Source organism: Biomphalaria glabrata, chromosome 10, assembly GCF_947242115.1.
Source record: "Biomphalaria glabrata chromosome 10, xgBioGlab47.1, whole genome shotgun sequence".
In the NCBI taxonomy this organism is placed as follows: domain Eukaryota; kingdom Metazoa; phylum Mollusca; class Gastropoda; family Planorbidae; genus Biomphalaria; species Biomphalaria glabrata.
Window position 1 is genome coordinate 10819210 of NC_074720.1, and position 25025 is coordinate 10844234.

At 36.8% G+C, this 25025-nt stretch overlaps 1 protein-coding gene across 1 annotated transcript in view; it reads right to left on the minus strand.

Annotated features, from left to right (window-relative positions):
- The window catches only part of LOC106074563 (uncharacterized), a 46465-nt gene that overhangs the window by 9890 nt on the left and 11550 nt on the right, over positions 1 to 25025 (minus strand). The window contains exon 2 of the mRNA XM_013235347.2: positions 890 to 1255. Coding sequence (XP_013090801.2) covers positions 890 to 1214 — 325 coding nt within the window. The 5' untranslated portion in view covers positions 1215 to 1255. The remainder of the gene's footprint in view (positions 1 to 889; positions 1256 to 25025) is intronic.

Below are 25025 nucleotides of genomic sequence, written 5' to 3' on the forward strand. Positions count from 1 at the left end.
GACAATTTACCATATTTTAAACACATTTATGCAAACGGTTTTAGATTTGTTGTCAAAAAATATTTTTTTTACAATTGTATTGCTTGCTATGTTAATTAAGCTCTGACATACTAACATTACAAACAATGTTTACTTTTTTTAAAGAGAAAAAATCTATTTAGTGTACATAAATCTGGAAGATAATTTTAAAAAAGTATTTTTCATATTATCACGTGAACTGCGGCACTATACCGGAACCATGGACCTCATAACTAAAGGATTTTTTTTTTTAAGGAAATGTTTTTTTTTCTTGAGACTTTGAATAAGAGATTGACCCTTTACAAAACAATTAGATTAATTAGATATTCATTATAAGACATCAGTTAGGCCAGGCTCACGTGTAACTTCACATTCACTTTCACCTATCCTTTGGTCTGCTGGACCGTCGGGGCACCACACAAGATCTGTCAACCTTCTTTCTCCATTCTTCTCTTTCATTTGCCTTTGACAGAATTTCCTTCTGATATTGTTTCTGAAAATATTGAAACCTGCCTTTTTGCCTGCCTGGTTGGACCATTTCCGGGGGCCGATTTTGAGTTTGTGTTTCCACACAAACTGTTTTTGTAACCTTGTTTTTATTTATGTATAGACTGCGGGGAAGATACCGAAAATAAAATAAAAATGTTTGATAGAAAGCTTGCTATCTTTAGTGGATCACTGCGAACCAGTCAAGACCGGTTCTTACTGAGCGCCTGATAGTAAAAGAAACTTGTGTAAGAGATTTCATGCGAATCCGTTGATGAGACCTCCTTGTCAGTCAGTGAATGGTAATTAGCGCTTAGATTAAGAATCCAAAGGAAGTGTGCATTGTGAAGTGACCTGCAAGAAATTATTCAAAATTCAAACTCACCTGTGACTTTATCAACAGCATCGTCGCTGTCATTGGTTGCATCTCTTCTAAGACTTTGTCTTTCGATGTCTCTGTGGCTCAACTGGGCGTCCCTCGTTTCCAGGTGTCGAAGCAGCTTCCATATTCTCCCCAAACTTCTCTGTCGCCCTTCCTGGCCAACATTGTCCGAGGAGTTCTCGTCAATGATATTGTTGGCGTCTTCGGGAACCCATTCCTGAGTACGCTGCTGCCGATGGGTGAAGAGGGACGCCGATGTGATGGCTGTATATGAGGCAAAAAAACTGAGGCATAGGTAGAGTAGAGCTAGTTGATGCATGGGTGACATATTTTGTCAAAGGTTCTTGTTTCGAATAGTCTTTAATTTCCCTGGAAAAAAAGAGTAGATATTAATTTGAATAAAGTTTTTTAAAAAAGAATCAAGGAGAACAGCAAACAGAAGTGGGCAGACATCCTTATAGCCAAACTTCTAAGCAGAACCTGGAGGCAGGCCCAGTCTGTCTTACAATGTCTGAAAATTTACAAATGAGGACCCATTAATAGCGCTAAAAGCCGATTAGGTAAGGTTTAGAAGCGTGGCCTTTATCTTTGTTTACAGCGACGAAGTTAACTAGAGCATGACGTTCAGAGGCGTAGTGAAGGAAAACGTGCGCCCCCGGGCAAGGTACTTTATTAGACCCCCCCCCCTCCTCAATCCTTCATTTTCCATGAACATTACATAGAATAGAAAACTCGGCTGCGTGTTGCTCCGCCCCCCCCCCCCTGAATGTGGAGCACGGGACTTTGTGCCCCCTTACTCCCCTTAATACGCCTCTGATGACGTTATCTACTTCTATGCTCTAGGTCTTCCTTAGAAGACTAAAAATAGATCAGGAAAGTTCATATGGCATTAAGATGCCATTAGTTGGATTTATCCGGAAGCCTGGCAATAGGATAGAAAAAAACTATATAAAGTAATGATTTGGTATTTGTTAGTATGTTGCTTCAGCTTGACAAATGTAATCATTGTTAAAAAAAATGTTTATTGAATAATTTAATTCAGAGATGCAATTCTACTTGTTGCGTTAGTCAAGCTTTTGTTGCGAAAAAGAAAAATAACAACAATTCCACACATAAAAATATACATTATGTTGTTATACAATGTCTACCAATGCAAGTGCTATTTGAAATTTAAGCACAAAAAATTTTTAGTTGGGCTTTAAGAACGGAAAGAAGTGTAATCTTGTACGTTTCAATATGTCGGCTTTCAAATAAAATATCGAGTCGAAATTACGAATACAAATATCGTTCTCTTGTAAATTTAACCGCTTCGGTTTATATCGTGAAAATATCTTTTATAGACGAAAGGCAAGTAATAATAGGTTCAATTTTCGTATCTTTTCGCCCACCGCAAAGGGGGGGGGGGAATTAGTGAGTGGTGAGTGCATGAATAAATGAACCATGACCCTTAAGTACGTGATGCTGAGTTTTTTTTTTTTTTTTTTTTTTTGCGGCAAAAGACGGCCAAAGTGGCTTGCTGAGTCTCCATGTGGACCCTGCGTATTTGTATGATTGACCCACTGGGACTAAAGAATCTCCTGACAAGCCGCCCCTCTAAGGGCGCCGTTGTCTCTTCCTCTTATCAATGTTTGAAAGAGATGGTCAGAAGGAAAAGAGTTAGAGGGGAGGAATGAGAGAGAGAGAGAGAGAGAGAGAGAGAACAAAGGAAAGATCAAGAGAGAGTGAGAGAAGGGAGTGATAAAGAGAGGAGAGAGAGAGTGAGAAAGAGAAAGGAGTGAAAGAGAAAAGAGAGGAAAAAGAGAGAGAGAGAGAGAGAGAGGAGAGAGGGAAAGATAAGAGAGAGAGTGAGAGAGATAAGTGAAAACTCAAGAGAAAGGGAGAGAAGGAAATGAAAAAAAAAAGATAGAGAGAGAGAGAGAGAGAGAGAGAGATAGAGAGAGAGAGAGAGAGAGAGAGAGAGAGAGAGATAGAGATAGAGAGAGAGAGATAGAGAGAGAGAGAGAGAGAGAGAGAGAGAGAGAGAGAGAGAGAGATAGAGAGAGAGATAGAGAGAGAGAGAGAGAGAGAGAGAGACCTAAGTACTAGAGTGACTAATGCTATCTGCAAGATAATTAAATACAAAAGTAAAACAAACATTCGACTAACGTAGCTATTGAAACTTACTGCCAGTCCCCAGCTGCTACCTAAGAAAACAAAAGCTTTAAAAGTCTTAAGTACAACTTATCCACTAAAAGTGAAATGTAGCGTTAGGACACACACAGGGCACAAAGAAAGACGATTCTAACGTCTCTCTCAAGATAACAATACTAGCGATAATATCATTTAAACACCCTGAATCATAAAAAAAATTTCAGACTTCATGCACAAATTATGAAAATCGAAACTTCGGTCACATGACCAAGCAGACGCAACAAATTAAGAGTTATCTTCTCGATGTCGTAAGATGTCATACAAAAATAGATTTATGCACACACAAAAACAACATACTCTTGCCTGGGCTACGTGACGTGTTAACAACCATGGCACTAAATGGTTCATTGTGCTAGGGCCCATGACTAATTAGGGGGCTCACAGGTCTGTTCTACGTGGCAACGAGCTATTGGTCTAAGCCGCCCACAGGTTGTGAATGGCAGGTCAGTGTTCAGGCCTTCTGTAACCGAATAGTCTCGTTCGGGAGCCCTAGCCGCTTGTAATGTTATTTCTTATGTTAAAAGTTTGTCGTTTCTGTAGCTATTAAGGTTTTACAGGACACTATTGCTTGTTAATAATAATAAGTGCACAACAACATTCAGGGGTTGGGGGCGCGGTGGCCGAGTGGTAAAACGCTTAGCTTCCGAACCTGATTGTGTAATCTACCGACATTTATCCTTTGTTAATATGTTTTAAATTATTTGTATGTATATATATATCTTCGTAAAGGCAATACTGGGCAGAGACCTGGTTACCCCCCCCCCCCCCCCCCCAAGGGTCATCACAATGAAGTATATTTAAATGAATAAAAGAGTAAAGTTGCCTTTTTAGATCTTGAGATCTATTGGTCAGATGGGCCAGGTAAGATCACCAAGGAAGGATTGTGACAAAGACCAAAGCAGCTGTGTTGTAGAGTGTGTGTGTTACATTCTTTTCATTTCATCTCGTGTTAAATTTGTCTATTATATTTAGTCTTGTTCATTTAAAGAAGTTATTAAGTTGCTAGGTTTAAATAGCGGTTTAGTTTTCTACCAGCAGTTTGGCCATACAAGTCAACGAACGTCTACAACAAGCTGCCCATTGAAAAGGATATCCTACAGAGACGCTGGCAGGGCCGGCCTTAGATAATGGTAAACTAGGCAGTCGCGTAGACCTCCGATAGCTGGAGGGCCTCGCACAGGACTTAATTTTTTTTTTTTTTTAAAAAGGAAAGTTTGAGCAGTTCTTAAACATAGTAGAGCTCTATGTCTCTTTGAGAACTAGCCAAGCTCAAAGTGTCTACATTGACTTAAGGTTTATACATTTGTTAGACTACATGTGCCAGCAGACCTTTGTTGCTTTCTTTTAGTAAAAATATCTACACTTTATTTCGTGCCTGGTTTGTTGAAGGTTTTAGACATCTGTGCGAATATGCTTTAGAAGCTTACTTACGGCGCCCTACGAGGATTGCTCTATATGTATTTCAGTTAATTATTGGATTAGATTTAGATACAAGTAGGGTTTGAACAAATTGCATAACAAATTGCATAACTCCATTGTTTCGGCGTTTATTATTTTTGCTTCATTTGGAGGCCTCCAGTTACTAAGGGCCGCCCTGACGCTGGAGATGGATAGGTAACCTCGTTAGCAAGCTTGTATACAGCATCACTAGACAAGCCATCCTCTGGAAAGCCTAAGGAGGGGGTAGAGGAGACGGCCAAGAAAAATGGTGCCAAGATTTGGATGCACATGCCAAGCAGATGGGTAAGACGTGGGACTGTGACTCGCCCAGAGCTGAGACATCCGAGAAAGTTCTTTATTTCTTATAGAGATCGACGTCAGTGTGAATATATTCGGATGTATCTATAAAGGGAACAACAACTATGTTCCAAGTCCTATAGATGACGTATCCAGTCACATACGAGTTCCTATTGGTTTGGTGGAGTTGTCGCATGATCTCGAGCTGGCACCACTACGAAGTCCTTCAAAAATCACAATTATTATCTTGAACAGTGTAAAAATATTGGATTGATTGGATTGGAATCCCCATATTGATGGAACTATCAAAAAATCAAACAAAGCATTAGGGTTTATTTTTTAATAAATTAATGAATCAAATAAGAACATAAAAGCTAAAATGTTATTTAACCTTGGTTAGGCCAATAATAGAATATGCATCCTCTGTTTGGGACCCCTCAACTCAATTCACACTTAACCAGAGTAACACCTCTAGTAAAATCATTAAATTTAAAAAGCCTTCAGGACAGAAGACTCATAAGTAAAGTAGCAATCATACATAAAACACTGAACCATAATCTTCAAATACAAAAGCAAAATCTAATAAAATACTCAGAAAGACACAAAGATAAAGACACATTCCTCTTATCTTATCTTTTATAATACAGACGTTACTTCAAAAAAGAAGATGATTACGTCCTACGCGTCATGCATTCAGTCATGCATATTAACCAATGACTTAAATTCTGCCAAGTCACTGGTTTTCCTGGCTAGCTCAGGCAACCCATTCCATGCTCTAATAGCACTAGGGAAGAAGGAGTATTTGTACAGATTTGTCCTAGCATATGGACACCCAGTCCGCCCTTGTACAGAGAGAGAAAGATATAGACAGATAATGACACACTAGACAGACACAAAGAGAGAGAGAGAGAGAGACAGAGATAGAAAGAGACAGAGAGACGGAGACAGAGAGACAGTGAGACACAGCGTGAGATAGAGAGAAACAGAAAGAGAGACAGTGAGAAATAAATAGAAAGACAGAGAGACAAAAAGAGACAGAGAGATACACACACAGAGAGGGAGAGAAAGACAGAGAAAGAAAGACTTAGAGAGACAGAAAATGAGACAGACAGAGAGAGACGGAGTGAGATTGAAACGATCCATTTGAATCTTCATAATAAAGTGGAATAAAATTGGACAAATAAATCCGTATAGTAACCCTAATCTTCGCTATTTACATTAATAGTTATTACCAATAATAGTTTCAACATAATTTCATTATTTGTACTAGAAACTATAAACGCAGCGTTCCAATGTATCTCGATACTTTGAATAGATTCACAGCGGTCTCCCTACGTTATCACATTCCATTCGTCTAGTGCTTTATATTATTGGATGTTGATGTCACGGTAATGGATCCCTTGAAACGCTCCAGAAATAGAAGGGAAATTTAATCTGTTCTTATTTTTCCTCGCAGTATCTGTTTAATTTCATTAATTAGTTTCATTGAATCAAGAGTCTTGTTTTTTTGTTTAAATATATATATATATATATATATTAGAGACAGAGATAAAAAAAAAAGATGTTATTTTACTAATTAAATTTGTGTTGTTACATCTCGGTTAATATATGTTTAATTTATATTGGTTATAGTAAGCTTAGGCTGCCACAAGTTGACTAGAGAGCTTACGGAGCTAGTTCGTCGATCAACTGTTTTCGCTTACAAGTGTCACGGCTCTTAGAACTGGCTGTAATCACGAAGAGCCGTTTTTCTATTTTCCCTTTGAATTACACTCGAAACTTTTGGATCTAAAGGATCTTGACCGCTGGTCATCACTAATCAGTAAAAAGACTAATTTAACTTTTTACCACACTAAGCTACTGCTGTCACAGAATCCTCATTCTGGGACGTCAGATGTGGTAGACTCCTGGATGTTGAAATCTTAAAAAAGAAAATCAGGTATTTACGAAGGGACGTAATCCGAGCATTCGATACAATCACGTATGTGCGTGATATTTTTTTTTTTTTTTTTTACCATCCTATTCTTGCATGGGGCCATTTAGGTGGACAATGAAGGCAATTTAGGTGGACAGTTAAGGCAATTTAGGTGGATTGTTAAGGTCATTTAGGTGGAAAGATAAAGCCATTTAGGTGGACAGTTATGGCAATTTAGGTGGACAGTTAAGGTCATTTAGATGGCTACTTCTGGCCATTATCAGCGGTTGAGATTGCGCCATAAAGAAATGGAGAAAGATATTAAAGTATGTTTTAATGCAGTACAGAGCAGTACTAAGATTTCTCTATCAATCATTTAAAAACCTCGTGAAATCAATAGTACACGGTGGCTTCTGAAAAAACTCTATTGTATTTTTGTATTCTGTCTGTCTGTACGTCTTTTTTTTTTTCTTTTAAAACTATCAAAAATTTCTTTTAAAAATACGATTTTAAAATATTATGAAGCGTTGTTTTTTTAGTCTTCTGTAGAGTAAAACTTTCGTTATTAAAAATAAATATGAAAATCTATTTTTACAATACTTTTATTTACGTCACTGCTTCAAGGAGGAACCTGGAGTCTGGGTGGTTGGGCGGACAGATGATCTCAAAAACGGCTCTAACAATTTTCCTAGAAATTTAACAGTGAATGTATATCGCTGAGAAAAGAACTTCTAGCTCGTTAGCCACTCGGAGAAAACTCTAGTTTTACCGTTATAATTTTTTCAAAAATAAATAAATGTAAATATGGCTAGAGACTAAATCTAGGTCTAGAGCCTACATCACGTTGTAAGCCTTAATACCGTAATTATGCGATAACTGATTAAAGTTGCTTCAATTATATGCAGTCTATGAGCGTTGCTTATATTTTTACGTAAATCTACTATAGATCACATCTAGAGTCTAGTTGTAGAAGTAGATCTAGAATAGTTCTTAAGTGTTCTAGATCAGAACTTTAGGTCTAGTGTTAGATCTAGATGTCCATATAATGAACATACCAATGTGCCTCGTCTTCTAAGTCTTGATTTAGGGGCCTCTCATTGGAATTATTGAATAAAAAAAAGGCTAAGTCGGTCGTAGTGTACTAATATTATGCGATAATTGAGCGAATTAAAAGTTCCTTCCAGTTTATTTAATCATTTGATTATTTAAATTTGTTAATATTTTTATGTTAATCTAATTTATAAAGCACAAAGTAAGCCTTATGTTTGTATGTATGAATGTATGTATGTATTATGTACGTATGTATGTATGTATGTATGTATGTATGTATCTATGTATGTATGTATGTATGTATGTATGTATGTATGTATGTATGTATGTATGTATGTATGTATGTTTGTATGTAGGTGTGTAGGTATGTATGTATGTATGTATGTATGTAGGTATGTAGGTATGTAGGTATGTATGTCCCGCATAGAAATCAAAACCGTTTGATCAACCGTGGTAAAACTTGGTATAAATGTTTCTTAGATCATGGCGGAGGCCGTAGTGTATGTTTAGGCCTAATCCACAAAAATAATTAAAAAAAAAACGACACAAAATATATCTGTATTAAAGAACGAAACTTTCTAAAAAATCGGTTAAATCCATTTTCACAGTATTTTATATTTAATATGAATATATCGGCTGAGCGGGTAAACCCATTTTCACAATCTACTTTCATTTTCGTGGCAAAATATAAAAAAAAACAACTAAAGGCCTGCAGGCTGCGAGTAATATCCGGCTAGTCTATTATAATTTGCATTGCAATTAGATTCTAGATCTAGAAGTATATCTCGAACTAGACTAGATTTTAAAAGAGTTCCAAATCAGAAGTCTAGGTCTAATGTTAGATCAAGGTGTCCTTATCATGAACATACCAATAATCACACAGGTAGCGGATACCTTCCTCGCTGGTCAAATCAGAAAATGCGTATGTTCTGTCAGCTGACGGTGTCACTGGCTCGATACCCGAGTTGATTAAAAAAAATGTTTAAATACTTTTTAAAAAATAATTAAATTATTTTATTATAGTATTGGTAGTGTCTTTTTTTCAAAATACATTTTTAAAATGTTTTTAAACAATGCTTCACTACAAAAAAGGTTTATACTATATATAAAAATACAAGGAATAAAAGTCATATCTGACTGTACTTTTAGCTATGACCCAAAGAAAAATAATTGATATAAATATTTATCTAAAAAATGGAAAATCTTTTGAAAGCCTGATATAAATTAAATAAGAAACCCTTACAAATGTTAAGTTTTTAAGATCAGAAATATATCCACAGTTGGTCTTTAAAAATACAAATTAGTGAAATTTCCGTCTGGACCAATATTTTTTTTCTAGTCCCACGCATCTCTGAAACATTGCTGGTTTTAAACGCCCCAGATTTTAAAAATCCTTACGACTGAATGAAAAAAAGAGAGACACTAATTGTCATTAATGTGGAGTGGGTGCCCCAGTGGCATAGAACACCGTCTACTTTATCTTGCTGGAAGAATTCCTTACAAGCGATCGTTTCCTAAAGACTTCGCCACTCCACCCCCTCTCTCTGGATCCCCATTCCCCGCCCCCTTGTCCCTAAATTGAATCTAGGCCGTTGTTAGGCGACTAGAAATCATCCAGTGGCAAGACACACCAAATTGGCTGCTTGTTGGACATCTCAATCTAGAAGACACAAAGAAAAAGTTTAAAAAAGCGAACGGGAAAAGGTTAAATCTTTGACACAGTTTTTCTATGGTGACCAAGTTAATATTTTTAAGATATTGTTATAACCTTGCCATGCACACCGCCATCCAAGCTAGTGCAGAAGGTGCACACTGTTAGAGACTAGACTAGGAAGGTTGTTGACATTAGAAAGAAGAGGACAAGTTCGCCCAAGTCCAGAGCTGATGGAGATACTGTGCTCAAGGCAGACGTTATTTTACGTATGTACGATGTCATCGAGTAAATAAACATGCATATCGTAGAGTTGCCCCCCTTCAGTTATTACAATATGAAACTTCGGTCAAGCTCAAAGCTCTGAAGGCGCAATCAATCAATCAATCAATGTGAACTATCTTGTTTTGTTTTTTTTCTATGACAATAAAATGAGGATCTAGATTAAGATGTATAGAGTTGATCGATCAGACTTAAAGATGACACACTTAAGTAGCTACTCCGGCCAACGATGACCACTCATTTATTCCGGTTCCCTTGAGATATCTTTCGGCTCGCGACACTGGGCATATTAATGGCACGACCTTCATCGCAGTTGACCTTAAGATTACTGGGATTTGAATTTTAAAGCCAAAGTTAAAACAAAATCCAGAAAGTGCGTTCCCAGCGTTCAAGCTAATGATATGTCACTACCGCAATGACAAGGCCGGGAAGACAGGAATATCTTCTCAAATGATTCTTTACCGTCTGCTAGCAACCCAATAATTACTTAAGCTAGAGCAAGTGATCTCAAACTGGCTCCTACGAACTGTTAAGTCTCGTAAATGATTATCAACTCTGTTTAATAATTTCACTTAAAACATATTATATATATAATTTATATTATAAAGTAGAAAGTAAGGCGTATGTATGTATGTATGTGCCGAATAGAAATCAAAACCGTTTGACCATTCCTGATATAACTTGGCAGAAATGTTCCTAGACCGTAGTGTATGTATTGTAACCCTAAAACAAACTTAAGACCCTCAAAAAAAAAATTGACCAACTCAATGAAATCATTATAACTTCATGGATCTAGACCATTTTTACATGAGAGAAGATCGAAAGGATTAAGATATAGATCTAATTTTAAGAACTACATTTTGCACAGATAGTTTTTTACTTTGACACATGGAAATATAAGGGTAGTCTATTGATTTCATTATTTAATTAAAATTAACCTTCAAATTTGTGTTTCAAAAGCATTTTTACCTAAATTTGTTACTTATATCTGCGAATTTCGACGTCTTGACGTACTTTATAATCCCATTTATTTAAGAAATCGGGTAAACCCGTTAAAATTGTACTTTATATTTCAATCATCTCGCGCTCCTTTCGTTTTTAATATTTATGGATGTATAGGCTTAACGGGTAAACCCATTTTAGCAAAAACTACTTTTATTTTCGTGGCGAAAGAGAAAAACTTGAAAGGAATATTATCTTAGTTTGACACATATATAAATCCAATCCACTAGATTAGTAATACACAAACTAAGGCCTACAGGCCGCGAGTAATGTCCGGCTCGTATATATATATATATATATATACATCCGTAAAAAGCTAATATCAAATTACTCTGTCTGTGTATCTGTCTATCTGGCCAAAACTTTGTAAACGTAATTTCTCCAACACCCTATCTCGGATCAAGCTGAAATTTTGTAGTTATTTCTTTTACCCGACAACACATGAATCAATTTTAAAATAAACCAATTAGTTAATAAACTATTGGTAGTAAATTACTTTGTTTGGTATCTCAAACAAGGGAAAGAATAGTTCTTGACTGCATTGTTGGCATAAGCAGAATTAGTCCCCTTTATATTATGCTGTCTCTGAGGCTTTTTCCGCTTTTTTCTTATAGCACAGATTTATTATTGTTAGTCTAGATCTATTACTAGATTTATTATTGTTAGTCTAGATCTGTTACTAGATTTATTATTGTTAGTCTAGATCTATTACTAGATTTATTATTGTTAGTCTAGATCTATTACTAGATTTATTATTGTTAGTCTAGATCTATTACTAATTTAATTACACGACTGATCCAAATTAGTCAATACGCATTAATATAAGTTTTGTTTTTTTGTAAGTATTTTTTTGCATTTTGCTTGTTGGTGTTTCGATTGACACGAATACGGGTGAATGTATACACTTTTGTTTATTCAAACCATGCAGTTACCTATTTGTGTAGTAGAATGAAATGTAAACTAAATTTGTAAATAGAGAGTAGAATACTGTAACTTTTAGATTAAAAATCCCCTATCTTTGTTTTGTTATTGGACAGAAACATTAACCCAAGAAGGGCAATAATAATAACATTTGTTATGATAGTCTTCCCCACCCCACCTTGAACTCTTGCAAATCTTCTTAATTACATGCTCTAAAATAGCCAAGCAGAAATTGTTAATATTTTATTGGCTATTTTAAAATGCAGCTATTTTTTTTTATCAACAACGCTAATTTAATAAGGTGTGGTCAACAAGATTGCATAAAGTAAATGCCGACACTGAAATACACAGATACACGAACACAAACAAACAAATAAAAAAAAAATGAATAGCGCTGTTATTGTCGCAATGATCTGGGAATTAGCATAAAAAGAATAGGCACCAGCAACACGTAAGATTCTAACATGCTGGGATCAATGATCAGTTCCATGCAAAAGCAAAGCCAAAGTAACAGCAAGGTTGAAATGTTACATTAGAATAATTTTTTTCATTCAAGAAATAAATCATAGAATAGGGAATAAACACAAAGTCTTTCGCGTTTTCTTTAACAGTTTTCTTCTGTAGAGATTTTATTTCAGATTATAAAATGGATGTCACAAAATATGTAGGTCACAGCTGGGGCTTCGTAGCCATGGGAAATACTATATTCCTCATTAATCTTCGGACTTGAAGACAAGCCTTATTATTATTATTACATGTAAGAGTAAAATATTTTTTTATTGTCAAAAAACGCAAGCTTAAACGCTAAATCAGTAGGTCATCATGGCTCGAGAAGACCTTCCTTCCGGGAACAGTAGCAGAAAAAAAAGTAGAAGAGGCAAACAGTGAAAGCAATTGGAAGACTATATACAAGAATGGACGGGCCTGTCATTGAAAGAGATTCTATCCAAGGCAAAAGACAGAGAGGAATGGAGAGATGCTGTCAACAGATCATGTGTGTTCCCCAACGGTTCAACAAACTAAGGGATATGTGAAGGTGAAAGAACCAGTTTTTTTCTTTTTTTGTTTTTTTCAATATTGTAAGTAATCGATATCGCTTTTATGTCCTTTTAGAAACAGGTAATCAGAATTCAATATTAATACATTTCCAGCGGAGTTTTGAAATCGTTTAATTCTCGAGTATCGCAAATATACACAAAACAGACTTCGCACATCAGCGGAGACATCACTTTTAAGCGATTTACAAGATCGTTGATGACTTCTCATTTCGGGGTCTGCGGGAAAATATTTCAGTGGATTTTAGGTTTAAAAGCCATGCCTCCACTGTAAAAAAAAAACAAAAAAAAAAAAAAAAAACAGTTACAAAGACAGTTTTTGTGGAAACACAAACACAAAATTGGCCCCCGAAGTGGTCCGCCCAGGTAAAAAGGCATGTTTACATATTTTCAGAAAGAATATCAAAATGAAATTTAATCAAAGGCAAATGACAGAGAAGGATGGAGAAAGAAAGTTGACAGATCTTGTGTAGTGCCTCAAAGGTCCAGCAGACCAAGGGATAGGTGAAAGTGAAGAAGTTTCACGTGATCCTTGCCTAACTGATGTCATATAGTGATTATCTATTTCATCTAATTGTTCTGTGAAGGGTCAATCACTTATTAAAGCCTCAAGAAAAAAACATTTCGTAAAAAATATCAAAAGAAAAAAAATCTCCACTTCCTTTAGTGTAGTGTTCCATGGCCTCCGTACTGTGACGCAGTGCATGTGATAATTTGAAAAACTACTTATTACTTGTTTTTTTAAATTATGCTTCTCTTATAAGTATACTAAATAGATAATTTTTCTCTTTAAAAATAAAAGTGATTTTTTTAAAGGTAGTAGTTACTATAACAAAACATATATAACTTAGCAATACAATTGTAAACAAAATATTTTTTGACAAATAATATAAAACTGTTTGCATAAAAGTGTTAAAAATATGTAAATAGTAGTCTCCCTTTTCTAAGTAGCCTCCCGTGTTTGTTACTATTAATAGTGAATAGTTGTAAAAATGGTGTAATTTTATGAAAAAAAATGCTTGCATTGTTGATTTTAAAAAATTAAATTTTTCGCTTTCAGAAAAGAAAAAAGTAGCGTTTTGATCAGAAGTTTGAATGGTCTAAAATATTATGATGTCGGATTTTCAATATCTTTTCTAGTTTACGAGATCTAAACGGGACGGACGGATGAACGGACGGACAGACAGACCATACAAAACTAATAGCGTCTATTCCCCTTTCGGAAGCCGGTAAAAACAATAGCCCCGAGAGGAGGAAGGAGGTCAGCGGCGTAGAGCCGGGCCAGTCACAACGCCCCTGTTGGTATGTATAACATTTAGTCTGCGTGACTAGTGTAAAAAAAAAAGAAATTAGCTGCATTGTTTTCTTTCGCAATTCGTACAAATTAGTGTAATTAGACAGAGTCGACTTATTAATTGTCGGTTGTAAAGTGAAATGCCAGAGAAGAGTCTAAGAGTCAATAAGTCTAATTGTCTATCAGATTAGTTACCATCTCAACACAAGACATCGGCAACGACTTTGTTGGTGAATGGTTCGTAACGACAAAGATAAGTTTCTATTTACGGACTTGGTGTCGATGTCAAATCTTTACAGTAGCTCAAATCAACACAAGATTAATCACATTGATAACCTTAGGATATAGGCCTACACATTGGTTGTCACGTCTGCAAAAATAATAGATCTAGCTACAAGATACTAATGCTTTTTTGTTTAAAATCTATAATGTTACTTGATCAATGACCCAGAATGAGGATTTTTCTAAACATTATTTTTGACTTTATAGTGAAAAAACCCCTATCTGGCCCGCGTACGTGGTTCCATCCGGCCCGCCGAAATATTGGCACAAAGTGTAGAAAACCCTTCCTCGTCTAAAAAAAAAAAGGGGTTGAAAAATGTATCTTTACCTACAATAGGGGCATCAATTATTAAATGATGGATTGTTACCATGACCTTTAACATTCAGGCGTTTATGTAACGGACTCTGAATTTAGTACTTGAATGGCCAAGAGAAGTGAAAAAAAAAAAGTAAGTAAAGTTCCCCTTTCAGACCTTGTGGTCTATAGGGCAGATGATGTAAAGTTCATCTGTTTTTGTGGCCTACGATTAACGAGGGTGTCATGTGGCCAGCACATCGACCAACCGCCTTTACTTTTCCCCAACTAATGTCAGGTACCCATTAGAGCTGGGTGGACTCAGAGGTGCCTAGGGATTCCGAAATAAAAATCCCAGTCTTCACAAGGACCCCCGGTTCAGAAGCCAAGCACTTTACCGCTCAGCTGTGAATGGATCTTTATTTTTTTTTTAGTAGAAATAATGCCAAGCTAAATAGTGTTGTAACGAAAGTTTGTGGCTGTTTAAAACATCAAGATAAAAATGACATTATGAAAATAAATAGCGGCATTCTTGATATCAGCCACAAATAAAAGATGTTGAAACTTTGGATGATTAATGAGAATATTTACAAACACAAAGGAGACAAGAAAACTTCTTGGTGGTAAAGCTAGCCACAAGGCTGCTCACATTTTAAGTAGAGAAATGGAACCAATTATAAAATAGTTTCAAGTCAATTTCATTTTTGTACCTGCTCGTGGATGTGGACCGCAACATGAGCGTTCAAAATTCAAAAGGCCCGAAGGTCGAAATAGGTTGGGCATCATTGTTTTAGGTCAACATTTCATCCGTTTATTTGTTGAAGGGTCATTTGACTTTCACCAATACACACTAATTGAAATCTAAGTGACCTTCTCTTCCTCAGTTTCTTTAATTTTGTATAGATTTGTATCTCTTTTGTGTCACCCTGTCTTTCCCTCTGTTTCTTCTTGTCTCTAAAATGTTTACCAATATTAACACGCCATCCTTGGGTACATTCGCGCGTATAAACATACAATATCAGGTGACCGAGCCTCGCTCGGATGAACAATTTGTGAAGGAAGGATATATACCCGAAGTCAATTTGGTAATATTGTTGTAATTACGAAAATGAACGATGGGGTAAAGACTATCAATCCGAAGAGTAGCTTTTTCGTTATGTCAGTTCTCAATGTAATAGTACATGGCGATTTGAATAGAAAGTCCCCCCCCTCAACAGTAGGCCTATAGAAAACCACAGCTCACGTCTTAACGTTTTACATTGCTTCTTTCGCGTAAAACTATTGGGCTATTGTTGTAATTACGAAAATGAACGATCGGATAAAGACTACTAATCTGAAGAGTTGCTTTAGTGTTCTGTTAGTTCTAAATGTAATTGCACATGGCGATTAAAAATAAAGTCTCTTAAGTCCTCCTATAGTCTAGACCAACCACATCTCACATCCGTCTTATAGTTTTACAATGCATCTTTTACGTAAAACTATTGTAGGCCTACTATTATTGACTTGGAAGAAAGTCTTTGCAGTGTTACTTCTCAGATGGTTACGTTCAGACATTTAATTATGGAATTAGTATACATTCATTTACGTCACTTTAGTACGGAAAGTGACGCAAATCTCTACATTATAGGGTAAAATAGGCACTTTGTGACAAAGTAAAATGGCAATTTTTTTCTTAATAGACTTAAATCATTGCATTAGTTTTCTAAAGAAACGTTTCCGTGGGGCACCTCTGTTACGCCGAAAAATATGTTCGTCCCCCATATGGGATACGTGCCCTGCCCAGCCTGACTGTGGGACTATAAGAAGTTCGCAAGTAAGGCGCAGAGAAGCTGTGTTATGACCATTTCCTTTGTTTTGGTACAGGACAGTAGACACCGAAGCATGAACACATGGTAATAATTCACCAGCAAAATAATAATAATAATAAGGCTTGTCTTCGAGTCCGAAAATTAATGAGGATTGCAGCTGTGACCTACATATTTTGCCACATACAGGGCAAGCATAACTATTGTCCGCGGTGATCGATTAAGATTTTTTTTAGCGTCTGCGTCTGTCCTCGGCAGCAGATTTTATTTTGGTCTCAAATGTGTATCCGCGTCCTTTGTATAGATGGAATTCTTTAAGTCCGACAGTTACGCTGGACAGAGCAGTATCCTGTATGGAAGACGAATCTCAGACGAACGTATGCCAAAGGAAGTCTTTTTTGGTGAGCTAAAAAGTGGTCGACGTAATACCGTAACGCTTAAAAGACCAGTTTAGGCGCCAACTTGCCTTAGCTGACATAGAAGATAGCACAGAACGAGACAGCTGGAGGTCACCAGCAAAATAAACAACAATGTAAAAGGTATTTACACCACTCTACGCAATTAAAGAGTAAACAATTTATTAAGCACTTAAAACACAATAACTAATCATAAATCGGCACATTTAATTTCATTACTTTTCTTTCATAGTTCTATAATAAATTAATCTACAGTAAGATGGTGCGCAAATGTTTAATTAGGTCTAATGGTTCTTTAAAATTTGTTCTTGTTTGCAAAGAAATATTTTAGTGTACTGCGGTAAGCCTAGTGACGTAAGCAGCGTTTTTCCCGTTTACGTCATGGAAAATTTTCATTCATAAAACATTCTAGCCAAAATTAATTTTTCGATAATGAGGCATTTTCAAACCGATATAACGGTCGACCTCGAGTTTTCCCGATGTGGCCAATGAGTTGAGAATTTTTTTCTCACTATTATGCACATACCGTGAACTTTTAAAGAAAATCGTTAGAGCCGTTTTCGAAATAAAATTTATATATATATATAAATATAAATATATATACATACATACATACATACATACAAGAATTGCTCGCTTAAGAGTATAGGATATGTGTAGGCATCTATCCTGGAGCAGATTCGTAGGATATTCAAGTCGTCTAGATTACATGAATGAAGATTACCAGTTGAATGAAGATTACCAGTTGAATGAAGATTACCAGTTGAATGAGAGAAAAGACTCAATAACCAGTTAGTGCTATTAAAAAAAAAAGAACACAAAAACACACAAACATGATAGAAATTATGCGGTGCACCGCACGTGTCAGAAAACTGTGTGTATCGAGGGACGAAAATGATTGGTCACCAATGATCTAGACTCTAGACCAGCGGTTCTCAACCTTTTAACCTCGGCGACCCCTTTTTACAATCCACCACTCTGCCGCGACCCCCTCCCCCACCGCACACACACACAGCAATAGAGGAAAAGACAAAATCAATAAACTTTTTCGATGGTCTTTGATGACCCCTGGCTAATCGTCAATCGACCCCCAAGGGGATCGTGATCCACAGGTTGAGAACCCCTGCTCTAGACTAAACCAATAAAGCAAAAATAAAAGGGTCAGTGAGCATTAACGAATAAGCCTTCCATGAAAAAGCTGTATAACTGAATGTGTATAACTGTATGTCTATCCATTCATTCATCATTCGTCCATCTGTCTGTTTGTCTGTCAATCAATGAATCAATGAATGAATCAATCAATCAATCAATCTATCTATCTATCTATCTATCTATCTATCTATCTATCTGTCTGTATGTCTGTCTATCTATCTATCTATCTATATGTGATAATCAAAATCAATCTATCTATCTATTGATCGATCGATCAATCAATCGATCAATCAATCAATCAATCAATCAATCTATCTATCTATCAATCAATTATTCAATCAATCAATCAATCAATCTATTTATCTTATCTTTCTGTGAAGGCAGAAAAAAAAACTGAGCTCTTTTGAGTGATCGATTGGGAAAATAAACACGAAGTTAACCTTTAAGTAATTTCAATCTTATCAATTTGTTTGATGAACTTTGACATACAATTGGATTAGTTGTTGAATGGCCTAAACAGCAGGGCTAGAGTTTAAATCCTAACTTGAGCAGTTTAGTTTGCTGAGCACAGAACGAGAACTATCTCCCAGCTGCACCCTTCCATACAAGTTCATCAAAGAGAGCGGCCCAGAGCGCGTTCAGCATGCTATAAATGGATGTAGCGTTTAAAGACCTATTTAATTGGACTGGGGCATGTCCATTAACACAAAAAAGACAACATATACCATATTCTCACTGTCAACAAAACAACAAACAATAAAATTAACATTAGATAAGGAAGCTTTAGAAAAAAATGACAGCCCTACTTATCTTGGAGTCACCTATGACCCGAGACTAACCTGGAAAAACCAAATAGATAAAACACAGAGTAAAGGCATCCAGAGACTATCCCTCTTGAAAAAATTAGCTGGCACAGATTAGGGAGCTAATCACAACATCCTGAAAAAGACCTATACCAGTTATGTAAGCCCTGTACTAGAATATGGTGCCACAGCATGGGGCTCAGCAGCCCAAACCAACCTAAGAAAAATAGACAAGGTTCAAAATATTGGTCTAAGGATAATGACAGGAGCAATCAAAACAACACCCATAAGAGCTATGGAGGAAACCGCTGCCCTGATCTCTCTGGATGAAAGAAGAGAAATAAAAATCCTTTCCCAATTCACTAAATTGGAAACCTTGGAGAGGCACCCACTCAGAACAAAAATCCACAAAACTGGCACAAAAAACCGTCTCAAAAGGACCAATTTCATACAGGAATCTCTAAACCTAAAAAAGAAACACCAACTTGAAAAAATTACTCTGGAATCCTCGATACACTATAATGAATCTCCACCCTGGGACGAAAGCCCTCTTCCTACTATAAGGGACCATATTGAAAACATAAAAAAAAAATCTGATTACAGACCAACAGAGCTCAAGGAAATAGTGAACTGTTTTCTACAAACCAATTACCCTAGCAATCAGTGGATCAGAGCTTACACGGATGGCTCATCCCATAAAGCCACCACAAATGGAGGAGCTGGAATACTTATCGAATGGCCAGATGGAGGAAAACTAGAAAAATCCTTTGCAACTGGAGAGCTCTCTGACAGTCACAGAGCAGAAAGGGAAGCACTAGCACTAGCTGCTACCATGCTAGCAAATCATCCAAGTTCCCCTCACAGTCAGATTGTCTTTCTAACAGACGCAAAAACAACCCTCCAAAGCCTGCAAAACTCTGATTCCCCTTATATTAAAAACCTCAGAACAGCACTCACAAAGCTCAACCACAACAGCAAAAAAACTGCTATTCAATGGATACCAGCTCACATACAACTAGCAGGAAATGAGAAGGCTGACACACTCGCCAAGAGTGGGAGAACAAACTCACAAGTAAACTCTGCACTCTATCCAGAAGAAATGAAGAAATTAATTGTAGATAAAATAAATGAGAAATGGACGAGCTCCCATCCAAATCACAAGAAAGATGATGCTTACTATAAGCTATCCCGACAAGACCAACGTCTAATCTTTCGACTCAGGACCGGACACAACAGAATGCGACAACACATGTTCCGGAAGCTCAAAATTGGAACCAGTGAAATCTGCCCATGTGGAGTATTACCAGAAAATGCCGACCACGTCCTCCAAAACTGCTCTCTCTACCAAGAGGCCCGTATAAGACATTGGCCCCAAATCACCCCAATAGAAAGAAAACTATATGGAGAGCTCCCTGATTTGGAAACCACTGCGCAGTTCATCTCATATATTGGTCTAGTCATATGAACACTCCAACATAACAATGAGAACGATGAAGAAGAAGAAGAAGAAATTGGTCTTGTTTTAAAATGTCTTGAAATATTTTCTGAGCCTAGATAAAAAAAAATAAATTGAACGAAACGTCACAAATGGATAAGATGGCCTTGGAGCACCGCTTGCTTCTTTTAACTCTCCAATTCAATCTTAGAACTTCAAAACGTGAGACTCTCTAGCACTCTCGACGGGAGTATCTAAAGATAAGCAGACGCTACTTGACACCACTGTCAATGGCCGATGTCACGTGGGGCTCATACTGACAACAACGACTGTAATATTCCACGAAGTTGTTGATCAATGAAAATTCCCCTGTCCTAAAATCGTGTCCATTAAATACTCCCCAAGCAGCTATTGTGGACATTGAATCTCAGGTGCGACTTTTATTATCAGACATGAATAAGCAATCTGACATGTTTTGAATATTGTTGGTTTTTATTTCAACTAAAATAATAAAAGTTATTTTTACAGTGACGTGCCAGGGCGCCAGCCGCCCGACATTCAATAATTGCGTAAGAACAATCACCTGTTTCGAATCCTGTGATTTTTAATTTCGTGATCTGAGTCCACCCAGCCCTATTGGGTACCTGACATTAGTTGGAGAAAAGTAAAGGCGGTTGGTCGTTGTGCTGTCCAAATGCCATCCTTGTTAACCGTGGGTGATAGAAATATGATTTTTACAACATTTGCCCCATAGATCGCTACATACATGGTGTGAATTTTCCAACTCATTCCTCGTGGTGTTAACGAAAATATTTCTAAGAGATGCAGTAAAACTATTGCTTGATTTCCTCTCCAGCCAGGGCACACACGATTCCAGAAATTTTGTTGAAAGCCTGATGATCACTTTTACTAAGGAACAATTCCAGCTCCAACAAGCCACTTAAATTTAGACGACACAGAAACACTAACGCATACCCACGAAGTCTAAAGCCTAAAGGATCAAATTCCTCATAAGAAAAGAACATTTTGGGCCGGATTGTATTGTAATGCCAGGGCCGATAATAGCTCCTAGTCCGCCGCTGAAAATAATCAAAATAGTGCTAGGAAATATAAATTGAAAAAAATCAACATATCGCTGGGAAATCTATATTGAAAATAATCCAAAATAACACTGAGGAATCTTTAGTGAAAATGATCCTAATCACGCCGCAGAATCTATATTGAAATAGATCTACATGTAATGTACATTTTGATGTTTAAAAATCCGATTGACATTCCTTGAGTAATAAAATACATTGAGAAAAACAAAGAGAAAGCGATAAGGAGAAATGTCTTGGATAAAAAAAATGGGAACTTACAGAAAGTGTAAAAAAAGGGAAACAACAAAGACTAAAATACAAGATTTTGAAATTTAAAAAAAGGTCAAGGACGTCATATTACTTCCTTATGAATAAACTAAATTACTCAATTACGGGGAAAAGGGATGAGAAATTTAATCCGGGTGTTTCTAAAAAGTGCGATAAAATTATTGAATGTTTTTTTAAATAAAAGGTAATCGATACTTTTGTATTTTGTAGCCTATACACTCACAAAAAAGCTTACTATTTATAAAGTTATCATCAGCAAAAATGTTTACACACAGCTATTCTATACATGAAAAAGCCGTACTTTATGCAGTCTTTCAGGGTATAACGAATGGAGTCCTGGTGAGGGTAGTATTCGGTCTATGTAGTGACATGATTTTCCATGACAGGATTGGGAAATAAAATCATTATTGCATTATCAAACTTTAAAATAAATTATAGCTCTTATATAGCGCTTCCTTCATGCTTATAGCATGCTCAGAGCGCTATTATCCAATCCCATTTGTGGACCAGTGTGAGGGGGAGAGGGTATCTGGGAGAAGGCTTAGGCGCTCGGTAAACACAACTCAGCTCGAGTCGGGTGTCGAACCTCGAGCCCCCCTCAATAGGTAGCCAAGCCAAGCCAAGTTCAAGCGCACTTAGCGTCTCGACCGTTTTAGGGCAGGATCCGATACATGCACAACATGTAGCTAGCCAGTGTGGTAATGCCAGGGCCGATTTTGACAACCAGTTCACCCCAGGGCCCAATTAGAAGAATCGATTGTATAAGTTTTACACATGATGAAATGTTTGTGTAGAAAGGAATTCTTAATATTTTAAGAAAAAAATAAATCAAAGATTAAATTATTATCCTACTTATTAAAATGACTTTGTTTCTATCTGTACATACAAATAACTCACTTTTCTCTGTTGATTTGCACCAAAAGTGCAGTACACAGTTATGACAATTTACGTTGCCGATTGCACATTGCATCATTGTTAGCTCGTCCAGGGGGAGATTCTATCTTCTTATATAATACAGACGTTACTTCAAAAAAGAAGATGATTACGTCCTACGCGTCATGCATTCTATCGAAGATTGCCATAGATTTAGATCGTCACAGAAAAGTTTTAAATAAAACATACGCACTTTCAGATGGCTATGTAGACAAGAAAAGCTTATTGTGAGATGCCAGTAAATCAATGCTCAATAAGGACATGACAAAGAGCCGTTCAGTATTCAAAACGAGGAACTGACCTACTTTCCAAGAACAGCACTTGTCTGTCATAAAACCTCAACCTTTAATCTATAGTAGTTTTCAATATAATGGATTATAAACAAAAGTGGGGAAAAAAAACAGGATTGATAAGGAGGTTGAAGAGTTCGTTGAGATTTAGCCCCAGGAAGAGAATCCGACTTAAAAACGTATATGTTGACTCGCAAATTAATTTAAATAAGTTTGAAATCCTTTTTATTACGAACAAACTAAGCTGTATATGAATTAGTAAACAACTATGGGTTTGTATCTTAGTGCAGAGATAGACAAAACACACATTATGCATATGATGTTCAGGGTTGTTCAAAATATCTCTCTAATAACGGAAGCTTAAAGTCGGGACGAGCGAAACCTGTCCTTCACCAGAGAATGCTGACCATGTCTTTCAAAGCTGCATACTATACCAAGAAGCCCGAACAAGACTCTGGCCCCGAAACCCTCCGATAGAAAAAAAAAATTATACGGAGAACTGGCTGATCTGGAAACCACTGCGCAGTTCATCTCAGGTCTAGGATTACTGATAAAAACCCTGCGACATTTAAATGAGAATGAAGAAGAAGAAGACTTTAATCTACTTGGTCTCGCCACTCAGTATTCACACTGGGTTCCGTCTTCGTCTCCTCACCGGCACATGCAATAGCGTCTTAGTCAACACAGTACGTCTATTACATCAGCCAACACACACACACCTTAACAAGGAGCTTGGTTTTATAATGGGCATATTTTTTTCCAAAGGCCGTTTCCCAAAGCTTGCGAAAGTGTATTTTGTATTAGGATCACTATCAATCTGACATTTCCAATCTTAGCTGGTGTCGAAATAAAACTGATATTCATCTACATCAGCGGTTCTCAACCTTTTATGCTCGCCGACCCCTTTTTACAACCCCTCACTCTGCCGCGACCCCCTCCCCTCACACACACATACAGCAATAGAAGAGTAGACAATAACAATCCACATTTCCGATGGTCTCAGGCGACCCCTGGCAAATCGTCAATCGACCCCCAAGGGGGTCGCGACCCACAGGTTGAGAACCCCTGATCTACATTATCCTGTATGTGATATGTGTTTCAATGAACAAATTGTCGGATTTTGTAACGAGTTCTAATTAAAGATATAAACTTTGCATGCGTTATATTATTTTTTAAAAAATGTTTTACAAATGATAAGATCTCAAAAGACACGTGGGCGTAGGATTTTGTTTAAGTCTTAATGATTGAAATTATATATATATATATCATGGGCGTAGCCAGGGGGGGGGTTCTTGGGGTTCAAACCCCCCCCCCCCCCGAAATGAAATCCCCCCCCCCCCCCCCCGCAGGGGGGGGGGACGGAATTAAGTGACTGATTTTTGCTTTCATTTTGTTTATTTTAGGTGAGATTTTAATACTAAATCACCACTTACCACAGCACAGCCGAGGCAGTTTTTAGTTAAAAACCCTCTACCAGGGGGTTTTGAGTTTAAATCCCCCTACCAGGGGGTTTTGAGATTTTAAAAACCCCTATCAGGGGGTTTTGAGATACAAATCCCTCTACCAGGGGGCTTTGAGTTTAAAACCCCCTACAGGGGGTTTTGAATTTTAAACCCCCTACCAGAGGTTTTTGCAGTTAAATCCCCCTCTTCTATAAAAACAAAACAAAACAAAAATGCAAACAACAATCCCCAAATTCCAACAGCACAGTTGATGAAGATTTTGATTTTAAAACCCCATCCAAAATTTACAATAACCCCATCTTCAATATAAAAAAAGCAAATTACACACTCAAAATTCTATGAGCATAGCCAAAGGGGTTTTGAGTTTAACCCCCCTCCCCCTTTACAGTTGGGGTTTGAAGCTAAAAAGTACCTCTTCAATATAAAAAAAAAGCAAATTACACACTATAAAATCTATGAGCGTAGCCAAAGGAGTTTTGAGTTTAAATCCCTCTCCTCCAGATGGCTTTTTCTTTAAAGGTTAAAACCCCTCCAGATGGTTTTGAGTTTAAAATTCCCCTACAGAGCGTTCAGAGTTGAAAACCTCTCTCTTCGATATTATTTTAAAGCAAACTACAGTCACCAAATTCTATGATCGTAGCTAAATGGGGTTTTGAATTAAAAACAAAACAAAAAAAAAACCAGAGATTTTTTAGTTTAAAACCCCTCAACAGATGATTTGACGAAAAAACATTCCTTTTCCATATAAAATCTAAAGCGAAATACAGGCATGTAATTCCAAGAGCGTAGTCAAGAAAGGTT